This window comes from Trametes versicolor (assembly GCF_000271585.1).
Source record: "Trametes versicolor FP-101664 SS1 unplaced genomic scaffold TRAVEscaffold_2, whole genome shotgun sequence".
In the NCBI taxonomy this organism is placed as follows: domain Eukaryota; kingdom Fungi; phylum Basidiomycota; class Agaricomycetes; order Polyporales; family Polyporaceae; genus Trametes; species Trametes versicolor.
Genome location: NW_007360322.1, coordinates 108,911 through 119,986, shown reverse-complemented (window position 1 = coordinate 119,986; position 11,076 = coordinate 108,911). Strand labels below are relative to the sequence as shown.

The 11,076-nt window shown below is 59.6% G+C and overlaps 3 protein-coding genes across 3 annotated transcripts; 1 reads left to right on the top strand and 2 right to left on the bottom strand.

The window, feature by feature from the left end:
- Positions 1-1,953: 1,953 nt before the first annotated feature.
- Positions 1,954-4,955, bottom strand: TRAVEDRAFT_160326 (uncharacterized protein; the record flags this gene model as incomplete). The annotated part of the gene is made up of 15 exons (XM_008035839.1): positions 1,954-2,439; positions 2,519-2,691; positions 2,760-2,793; positions 2,861-2,888; positions 2,941-3,094; positions 3,152-3,259; positions 3,363-3,388; positions 3,452-3,575; positions 3,633-3,657; positions 3,708-3,870; positions 3,924-4,089; positions 4,142-4,266; positions 4,329-4,400; positions 4,458-4,550; positions 4,625-4,955. The coding sequence occupies 15 exons, from the start codon at positions 4,953-4,955 to the stop codon at positions 2,214-2,216; spliced, it is 1,848 nt and encodes a 615-aa protein (XP_008034030.1). The 3' UTR covers positions 1,954-2,213.
- A 782-nt stretch (positions 4,956-5,737) lies between these two features.
- TRAVEDRAFT_62507 (uncharacterized protein) lies at positions 5,738-9,070 on the top strand (the record flags this gene model as incomplete). Its single annotated transcript, XM_008035838.1, has 7 exons — positions 5,738-5,926; positions 5,974-6,066; positions 6,117-6,269; positions 6,318-6,476; positions 6,526-6,676; positions 6,740-7,166; positions 7,246-9,070. The coding sequence occupies 7 exons, from the start codon at positions 5,738-5,740 to the stop codon at positions 8,969-8,971; spliced, it is 2,898 nt and encodes a 965-aa protein (XP_008034029.1). The 3' UTR covers positions 8,972-9,070.
- Positions 9,071-9,701: 631 nt separating this feature from the next.
- On the bottom strand, positions 9,702-10,184 carry TRAVEDRAFT_89569 (uncharacterized protein; the record flags this gene model as incomplete). The annotated part of the gene is made up of 1 exon (XM_008035837.1): positions 9,702-10,184. A coding segment is annotated over one exon (483 nt), but the record flags the coding sequence as incomplete, so codon positions are not given.
- Between the last annotated feature and the right edge of the window lie 892 nt (positions 10,185-11,076).

The following is an 11,076-nucleotide window of genomic DNA, read 5'->3' as shown; positions in this document are numbered from 1 at the left end:
CATTACTCAGCCATGGACTATCTGACCTTATGTCGATTATGCTCCCTTACTCAGCGTTACTCATCGCTCAGTCAGCGTCCTCTGGACGTCACATGCTCTCTTCTTATACGCTTACTCATCGTCCTCCCCAGTAGTATATAAGGAGGACTCTGCAGGCCTCTGCTCTTCAGTCGTTCTCTCACAGACTGAAGAGTAAGTCCCACACTACCTATGCTTCCTTACATGTTTACTTACTAGTACTTGTAGCCTCTCTTTGTGCGGCTTACAGGTACAGTACTATGCAATCATAGTCGTTCTCTCACAGACTGAAGACCTCTCTTTGTGCGGCTTACAGCCTTCCAGGTTCAGAGTTCATCAGCTCACACATCCTTCGCACCCCGATTCGGAATACCCTATCTGATCGCCCGACGCTCAAACATCCAATGGGGACTCGACCGCCCCCAACACGCCTCTTGCGACCTTCGCGTCTGATAGACGAGCCTCTCAACCCGGTCCTCCGGCGCCTTCCACGTCTCAATATCCGACACTATCTATCTCTCTACCGAACTCGCGACTCACCTACATGCACCCGCGCGACCGCTACAATTCGCGTAGCGACGGAATCACTACGTGCAGGGCTAAACAATGGCGTCTACGTTCTATGGACTGAGACGACGAGCAGACCATCTCAGCGACGCCAAGATAGCGCACAAGACGACACGGCAGGGAACAGCGCGCTATAGCAGGGGTGTCTCAATGCAGCCGCCCTTCATGGTGACTTCGTAGGGCTTTGCGTCCCGTAAGTACCCTCAGCGTCGCTTCGTAGTCTTCCTATTCTTCATACTTATGACCATACTGTCTTCGTAGTTCGTCGACGCATGAGATCGCTTTCGGAACATCCCTACCCTCACGACCCCGTACTCCCCTTCCGCAATCGCGACTCGCCGCTGGTCATCCAACATGTCACTCTATTCATCGACTTCCCGCGGACTTCGACATGACCCACCTATCGAGCTCGCGTCGTTAGCGCTGATCCCGCACCCCATCTACGGAAACGACGCACAGGTCGCGCGATCCTCGACCAGGAAGACATGGATACCGGTCTCCATGCGCTCCCCGGACGTGGATGATCACAAGAAGGGCCTTTCAGCGACGTCATTATCGAAGGGCAAACGAGGAGCGCTAAAGAGTGGCGGACGACCCTGGTCCTGTGGGGCTGGACTTCACGCTCTATGCGCCGCCGCCTCGATCGCCAAACTTGAACAACGTCATGCTTGCTGAGCTCTACGCGCGACACCGCTCCAGCAAGAAAGCGACCAACGGCGCTGGCATCGCGATCCCCGGAGGAGAAGACTGCGTGACAGCGGAAGCGTGCGCATGCTACGCTGTCCGCTCCGGCCTTGGTCGCGCGCCCCTCTGTCGCAGCTGATCCTCACGCTGTCGTTTCCGTCACGGTCCGCCGTGGCCACGCGCCTGACGCGGTACAACGATGATTTCAACCACCCCTCAGCTACGCGACGCACGCAAACGGGCAAAGCCTACAAAGGCATCGGGAGGGAGCGCCCCACGTTGAGGTCGCATTCGCAGTCGTGTCCGACCTGCAGCAGCCCGTTTCACGGCTGTTGCTGACTCGAAACCCCTTACTGCACGTCATGCAGCATCTCACCCTCTCCGAGCCGCCGCCTCGAGGATGACGCTCCCTGGAGGCAGGTGTCATGCGAATTCGACCTTCGTATGGAGGCTGGAGGAGACTCGCTGAAGGCACTCGCAAGCGACCTGCTGTCGCGTCCACTACTTGGCGGAACGGAGGCAACAGTGGCGGTCATTCGTGCACGGGCTTTCGGGCTCCCCAAGCGACAGCAGTGTGCATATAGCAGCTTCATACATAGTATTTGACCGATGTCAGCTACGGAACGAGTAAATAACATTCCGTTGATGCCTTTTGGTCCTTTGCGACTGCTCAATATTGTGAACGACACGTGTGCGTCTGCAACTAGACCCAGCGAGTATCGGCGCCGTAAGCTCGCGAGGGATGGTGTACCAGCGAGACGAGTTTGGAGCAGTGCCAGAGCTCTGCTGGATACACAACGTCGGCGCAACACGAGCCCGTTGGTGAGTAATGTACACGATCCTTCATCAGACAACGGTATATAAATCGCGCAAAGGAGCGGTATAAACCCGCCGCATGTCCGTGCACTTATCCGTTCTTCATCTCTCCTTCACACCACGCGCACCTAAATCGTACCGAACACGGGTTTACCGTCCATGACGGTCGCGACGACACGCGTCTCGAGCACGCGCGGCGCGGGGATGTGCATGATGTCCTGCGAGAGCACGACAAAGTCCGCGAACTTCCCGCGCGTGATCGAGCCGAGGATGTCCTCGGTGAAGGACGCGTACGCGGGGTCGAGCGTCATGCCCTTCAGCGCCTCCTCGCGCGTCATGCGCTGCTCGGGGAACCTGTCGGCCCAGGCGTGTAAGCCGAATGCTCACCTAGGAGAAAGAGGATGGAGCGTGGAGGGACAAGGGAAAGACGTACCATCCGCCAGGCCCATGCGGGGACGTGCCGTCGGGCGAGACGCGAGTGATGGCGGCGTAGAAGCCAGCGAGCGGGTTCATGTCCTCGACGGGAAAGTCTGAGCCGAGCGTGATGCGCGCGCCGTGGTCAATGATGCTCCGGAACGCGTACAGGCCCTTGACGCGCTCGGGGCCCTGCGCAAATGAGTTAGGTCAGCGTCCGGAAGACTAGCATGGGACGAGTGGCGAGGCGCGTTACGCACGAGACGGTCCTCGGCAAACCACATGTCGCTAATGCTGGGGAGGCGTAAGAGACGTCAGCATGGAACATTAACGGCTGAAACGGTGGTGTGATTGGACTGACGCGTGTGTCGGTTGAACGCTCGCGATGACTGCGCGCATGATCATTAGTTAAAACGGGGTAAGGTAACGGGGCGGACGTACCACCGAGGTCGCCAAAGCGGGCCATATCCTTCTGCGCAAGAATTTGCGCATGTTCCAGCCGTGGGCGCAGCGCCGTAACGTTCGCCTCGGCTAGCGCGGCTTCGAACGCGTCAAGCACGACGCCATTGGCGCGGTCACCGATGGCATGCACGTTCTGGTGCGTGGTTAGCTCGAGGCTCTATGTGGCCGGATCGATGGGAGGTGGACGTACGACTTGCCATCCGTCCTTCATAAATTTGGGAATGACCTCGTTGAGCGTCTCGGGGGCGATGCGCATAAAGCCCCGCGTCTCCGGGTTGTCCGCGTATGGTTCATAGAGCTACATACGGGATGACGCGCCAAGTACGGCGGGCGGGGAAGAACGAGCACAGTGTCAGTAACGTCGACGGGTGGACTGCAATCGACCAATTCCCCGGACTCACTGCAGCACCGCCGGACCTGAGAGCGCCTGCGAAGAAGGAAGGATTTGAGTCCCGGCGCTGACAGGTAGCTAGAGTGGCAATGGGCTTACCGTCTGCGAATATTTTGACGCTGCGCACGCTCAAGCGGTTGTTCCCCGCGAGGACGATCTTCTCGAATGAGTCGCCCCAGTAGGCGGCCGTCTCATCGAAATATTTCATGCCGTAGACGCGAATCTGCGGGCGCGCGTCAAAAATAATTTATAGCGGAAGCGAGTAGGGAAAGCGGCTTACCGGGAGCGTCGTTGATTGGGCTTCCCTGCGTGGAAGTGAGCGCTGGATAGCGAGAAGACAGGTCTCGAGACCTACCTCCGGAAGAACTCGAGCGAGAGCGGGTTGAAGCCAGCGTCGTGTACCGCGGTAAGACCGCGCTCATGTGCGTCTTTTACGGTGGCAGCGAACCGCTTTTGGAGCTGTTTGTATGTCGGCTCGGGGCGGATGACGAGGTCCTGGGCGTTGTCGAGGAAGACGCCTACACGAGGAAGGGTCAGCTGCGGGCGGGGTGCAACGGGGAGCTTCGCGCACCGGTGGGCTTGCCGAACGAATCGCGCACAATGACGCCGCCTTCGACTTCGGTAGGAAGAGGCTCTATTGAGCGCAGTACCGCCTGGGACACCCAGAGCATGTGGCCGTCCTTGCTCTGGAGAACGACAGGGCGGCCGGCCACGATAGGGTCTGCCTCGAGGGCGTTCTACCGGTGTACATGTTAGTAGACGTATTTATTTACAACGGTAGACGCCTACGTAGGTGGGCCATTCTTCGAGCAGCCACTTCGTGTGGTCCCACCCCCAGCCCTCGACGTACTTTGTCTTATCCTCGAAGATTTCTGGGTCGGCCTCGATATAGGCACGCACGCGCGCAACGGTTTCTAAAAAGAGAAGGTTACGGTGTTTACCGAAGAAGTCGAGAAGCAAATATGATGGGACCTACCTGCTACGGTTTTGGTGCCCTCGAGGGGCATTTGCTTCGTCGCACCGTACTCGAGTACGTGTGCATGCGAGTCTGGAAATAAGTGCAGGTGAGCAAACGGATTTAGATGGCGTGAGCGAGGGAACCTACCGCTCAAACCGGGGACCACAATCTGGCCGGGCTTGAGGAAACGCACGTGGGGCTGGCCCGGGGTCGAGGCGTGCCAGTTCGATAAGACGTGATCTGTCGTTAGCAACGGGCGGTTAGCTATTGGGACCGATCACGACGATGGCAGGCGATCAAAGTCAAGGACGCACCCAATGATCCGACGGAGGTAAACTTGGACCCATTCACGACGAGGCATTCGACGCGGGGGTTTTCGGGATCCAGGGTATGGATGTGCGCGCCGTCGCGGGTGCAGAGGGCGTAGGACTCGGTGAGGGCTTCAACACTGTCAAACCAGGAGTTCGAGTAGGCATAGTATCCCGAGAGCGCAAGCGAGACCAGGAGGAGGAAGGGCGTGAAAGAGCGCTTGGGCGACGTCGAGGTGTGTGCTGCGGACGGAGCCGGGGACGCGGAAGAGGGTCCGGACGCGGCTTTCTCAGAGATGGTGCGTTTGCGCAGAGAGGAGTCGTCAGTGGGAGGCATGTCGGGGGCGTCAGAGGGAGGACTTGAGGAGACAGAGTTTGGGGGAGGCATGGAGATCTATAAGTGTTGGGCATGAGAAAAAACGGGCCGAGGGGTGGTTCTGAGGGGCGCAGGGGAGAGAAGGAAAGGCGCGAGGATCGTTCGGCAAAGGATTAACGAGGGCGCGATCAAAGGAGAGGGTCGCAAAAGACACAGTGAGCGCTGAGCGCTGGCGCCTGCAGCACTGGCAGGGGCGATGATACCAAGAGCGTGGTATCAGTAAGCGCCTAAGACATCAGAAGACGCGCTGAGCGCCAGCGCGGAGTTGTGTTATGGATAAATTGAGGATAGACGGGAGGCGCGTGCGACCCAGGCGCAGCACAAGACGGTACACGCGGGAGAAGGGCGGTGCGGGAGAGGGAAGGAAGAGCCAAGCGGGCTCGGACTTACCTCAACGCGGGCGGCGAAGGCAACGGCGTCAATCAGCAGACACTGGCTGATTCAGGGCGCGTGCGTCAGAGCAAGTGAGGGATCCGGAGAGAGAACGAGCGCAGAGAGCTGGTCGCGGCGGTCGGGGGACGTTGTGGAACGATGAGAGTCGAACGCGGGAGAGAGCGGGCGACGCGGTGGACCTACAACTCCATAGGCGCCGAAGCACGTGGCGCGTGTGACTGTCCGTCACAGGCCACGTCGCGTGTGCTGCTCCCTCCTCTCAGCCACCGCCGCCACCCTCGCCGTCCTCCGCCCGCCTCTGCTCGTCCTCGGCCGCCTCTGCTCTCTCACTGGGACTGGACTTGGTCTGAATGCCTCTACACGATGTTCTCCGCCAGCGTTTGCAGCCGCTCACCTCCACCGTCACCTCCAACCGCATCTTCCTCTATTCCGTCTTCTCCACTTTCGCAGTAGCAGCTACCATCGCGAACGCATGCAGGGCACACAGCAACTTCTACTCCGTCTCCATCTATCTCGCCAAGAGCAGTCGGAGTGTCCTGGTACGCTCTACCCCTCTGCCTTGCTGCGTAGCACTCACCTCTCCAAGATCCTCGCGAACTTCGGCTTCCTCTGCGCCCTCCTCTCCGGTCGCATATTTCAACGCATATTCTTCGGCCCTCTCCAACCCCGGGAAGTTGAGGTACGTCTCGCATACTCACTCATATTCCCCCTCTTCAACCCCCGCTCCAGCGTTTGTACGACCAAACATGGATGTTCGTCACCGAGTCCCTCCTCGCCTTCACCATCTTCCGAGACGAGTTCGACGTCCCCTTCCTCCTCATGTTTGGCTTCCTCCTCTTCGTCAAGTGCTTCCACTGGCTTATGGCAGACCGCGTTGAATCAGTGAGTCTCACCCGACTCATATTGCCTGCTCTGCTCACGTCCCTCAAGATGGACCAAACGCCCTACCCCGGGCCTCCCACTCTCTTCCATGTCCGTATCAACGCCCTTTTCGGTGTCCTCTGGGCCATCGACATCACCATGTTTGCCTTCGCAGTCGAGAGTACGCTCACGAACGGCGTCGGTGGTATGGTCCTGTTCGCAAGCGAGGTCAGTGTCTTCACATGTGTTATACGAACCGCGCTAAACAACTCCATAGTATGCCATTCTACTCGCGAGCGCCTTGAATGCCATGCTGCGCTACGCGCTTTCCATTCTCGACCTACGCAGAGCACGCACGCGCGGTGGTGAGAACGCCCCACCTTGGGAAAACAAGAGCATGTACATCTTCTACATTGAACTCCTCACCGGTAAGTCCCGCCGTCCTCCCAGACACGCCCCTCGCTTACCGTTTGTTCCTGCGCCACTATCAGACTTCCTGAAGCTAGCAACGTACATGACCTTCTTCATGATCATCCTCACCTTCTACGGCCTCCCGCTAAACATTATCCGCGATGTGTTCGTCACCGCGCGCTCGTTCATCACCCGACTCCGGGCGCTCGTCCGTTACCACAACGCGACCCGCGACATGGACCGGCGCTACCCCGACGCGACAGAAGCCGAGCTCGTGGAAATGTCTGACCGCACATGCATCATCTGTCGTGAGGAGATGCACTCGCGCGCTGCACCCGCACCCGCAGCGGCTGCCGCCGATCAAGCTGCCAATGGCGATCCCCAGCAGCAGCAGCAACCGCCCGCTGATGGGCCCAATATGACGCCCAAGAAGCTCCCGTGCGGGCACATCTTTCACTTCCAGTGCCTTCGCTCCTGGCTTGAGCGCCAACAGAGCTGCCCTACCTGGTTAGTCTCTCTGCGCTTCGCCCAGATCCATGTGCTCCCCCAGGATCTGACACAGTTCTCTAACTTCTTCCCCCCTCAGCCGCCGCACCGTCCTCGACAACAACACGCCACAGAATGCACAGCAGGCGCCCGGGCAAGCTCCGCGCCAACAGGGCGCGGCGCGTCCACGGCCTGGAGCCGCTCCCGTCCCTGGTGTAGCCCCAGGCGGCGCGGTCGCAGGCAACGGGCCCCTCGGATGGGTTGGCCGCTTCCTCGGGCTGCCGCAGGCACCTGCGTTGAACGCTCAGTTCCCAGGCGCGCAAGGCCAGCCGCAGGGACCATTCCCGCAGGGCCCTGCGCACCAGCAGCAGCCCGGATTCCCGCCGCCGCCTCCAGGATGGTTCCAGGCAGGAGCAGGGTTCCCGCCACAGCAGGGTCAGCAGCAGCCAAACGCGAACGCGTTCGCCGACTACATGCAGCGGTTCCAGCACGACGCGGGCTTTCCGCCGCAACGTTTTCCGGGAGACGGCGGCTTCGCGGGCCAGCCATTCCCGCCCCCGCAGTTCATCCCGATGCAGCAGCCTCCCCCGTTCAACGGCTTCTGGGGGCCTCAGAACGCGTGGCAGCCGTGGGGCGACCCTCGTGCGTTTGGACAGCAGCCGCCCGCGCCTGCGCAACCGCAACCTGGACAACAGCACGAACAGGAGTCCGCACCTACGCAACCGCAACCGCAACAAGTACCTAGACCCCCATCAGTCGCGGCGCCAACGAGTGAGGCGGCGATCCCTCAGGGTGAGGGCTCGCAAGCGCCCACGCCCACACCCACCGCGTCTCTACCGTCCTCGTTCACGTCAGAGACGAATACGAGCGCGGTGAACGCTGGAAATATGGACGCGCGCCGAGCCGCTGCATTGGCTGCATTCCGGCGCCTGAACCCGAACGCGGCTGCGGAAGCACCTGCGGCGCCCACGCAGACTACCGAGCCTGGGCCGAGTGCACCTCTCGCAGAAGCCGCAATTGCGTCGTCTTCGACCTCGACCACGCCATCCACACCAGCCGTTGCCGACCCATCTGCGCCTGCACCCACACCGACCGTCCCTGCCGTCGACCCCGCACCAGGCCAGCCACAACCCACACCGACGACGCAGACACCCGGGCACCTGCCTTCTCTCATTCCGCTGTACGACACGAGCCTCGCCCCCACTCCGCGTCTCCCCGGCGCGCCGCCTTACGCCGCGCCCTACAACTACACCCACCCCGCCTACAACCACTTCTACCGCGCGCCCACGCTACACCCCTCCGCCCCGCGCCCATCCGCGTCTTCGCGCCCGTCTGCATCTTCCGCGCAAAGTCAGAGCCAGAACCAAATCCCGCGCTCGGCGCGCGCCGGGCCGGGCGGGTCGCGCACGCCGCTGGGCCAGCTGCCGCCGACGCTGACGGAGGACCAGCTGGCGCGGCTGGACCGGCTGACGCGCGAGGCGATCGACGAGCGGCTGCGCGTGCTCGAGGGCGTGTCGGGCGCGGTGTACCGGTGCATGGAGGAGCTGACGCGTGTGCGGAGCGTGTTGCCGATGCCGGCGAGGAGGGCGGGGCAACAGGCGGGAGGATCGTCGAGCTCGGCCGCGCCGACACCGACGCCCACGGTCGATGCGGGCTCGGAGGGTTCGGGTGTGCAGTCTCGGGTGCCGGCGAAGGACGAGGTGCACGAGGTCTCGGCGGAGTCTTCGGAGAGCGCTACACCGAGCGAGGACGGGTCTGCGCAGTCGGAAACAGGCGAGGCGAATGGTTCAGCACTGGGCGCGAATGCGCGGGAGGTCGCGGAGTAGCACGGTTCGTAGTAAGCCTCGACGGCTGTGTAATTATCGTACAAGGGCACTATGTACACTACCATCTCGCTAGGTGTACGTGCAAATGCCTGCTGGATTGGAAACGAGAGCGGTGGTATGATCACCACTTGTCACTCAACGAGGAAGGCCTGCAGGTTGCCTGCTACACTGAGATACAGTTGCGCGCTGAGCGCTGAGCGTCGCGTCGATAGCTCTGGAGTCGGGCACATCGTGCGGTGGTCCATGAAAGTCTCCCATCGCTCGCAGCGTCCAGTACAGCTCCAAAAGATGTCAACGGAATGTTATTTACTCGTTCCGTATTGACATTCGTACAATATAAAGCCGCCACCGATATGTTGTTATCGTCCACAACCAAACAGCCCGGCCAATGACCAGCGCCGCCGCTCCCTTGTTGAACAATACGGCCCGCGCGTGGCAATCCGCGCGGACCCTCACGCGAGTATATACCAGATCTGTGAGAGTGACACTCGGAGCGAAGGTCCGAGTGTCACTCCGCCACTGTGGCGCAGTGACTGTCATTGGCCAATGTTCCCCACATCAGAACATCTGCAAAACACTGAGGAGCTGAGAACACTGATAGAAATCCTCTCAGTCTTTTCAGTGCTGACAGCTTACCAGCTGTCAGTAGCTGGTCACCCCGAGGGAGTGGTCGGAAGATAGACAATGGGAGAGCGAGCATCCAAAATCCAGATTACAGATATTATATTACAACCTCATGTGCATGATAGTCAATGAACCAGTTGACATAGAACATCCGAAACGCGTCCAATGTATCCGCATAATGAAAGCTACGCGGGATCTTGGTCCGGCCGTACACCCCAATAAGATGGCACACCCGCACAATTGAACCAACTGGGACAATGCGGGTGACAGGCCTCCCTTGAGCCATCTCAGGCTTAACCATCCACATGCCCGTCAACGGGTCGGGTTCCTCGCCGACCAAGTCAAACCATTCAACCAACGCGCACTGGTAGCGGATGTGCCCGTACGTGAAGGAAAGGAAGGCACGCACTCTGGCCACCGTCATTCCAAGCATTCCAGGCGCATTGGTATCAGTTTGGATCAGAACGGTGTCGAACTGCGGGCGCTGCCCAAACCAACGTGGAGTGGACCGGATGGTCTCCCGGTGCATCCCGCCTAAGCCTGCAAGCTCACTAGGAGCGTAAAACGTAGCCGTCGCGGAGTGGTGAACGGCGATGCGTGTGCGTGGTGGTAGAACAGGGGTTAGGGAGGAGGAGCACAACGAGCGAAGCGAGTTGTGCAACGACAACGACGAGTGGGGAGTCGAACTAGGACAACAGGGGATGGAGAAAACTCCAACCCATCCTGTTTCGACTTTTAACAGTCTCATCAGGTCCTGTATAGTTCATCCGATAAGGTTTTTCCCGGCATCGCGGCCGGAACTACGGCCTGCGCGATGCGTAACATTGCTTACATGGGATATCCAATCGCGGATACGCGATTGGCTGCTATTGTTCGAGCTCTTCTAACAATAGTATCTGATTACTGATGCTGTTCCCGTCATCGGCGCACAGCTCCCGTGCTGTGACTAATGCTGATGATCTGCCATGAATGATGTCATGGTCCAGGCTGCGCATGACGCGACGGTCTAGGCTATGACATCACCTAATCGATCGGAGATCTCCTATGATGTAACATCACGTGATATACCAAATATACCTATCTCTATAAAACCCCCTTTTGAGCTCAGAAGGGCGAATGCGGATGGATGCGGATTGAATGCGGGGGCCATAGTTCAGGAACCGTTAGGAATTCCACCCCGCATTCGCACGTTTCCGAGTAGCCCTGCTTCTTGGCTACGCAATGGTGGTGGTATCGCACTGGTGGCTGCGCTGGTCGGCGAGAACCGGGCCCGCATTCAACGGATGCGGGTGTAACCAAACTTTCTAGGGTGAATGCGGGCTCATATCTCAATGGAAACCCTGGATGCGGGGTCATATTATGGTATATTCCTGTAGCCCTGATTGAGGGCTATCAGAATCCGGTGCGATTGTGGCTGTGCACCCACTCTGACCCATGGCCACCTGTGACCCTCTTACTATCTAGGCTCATATCTCCATGGA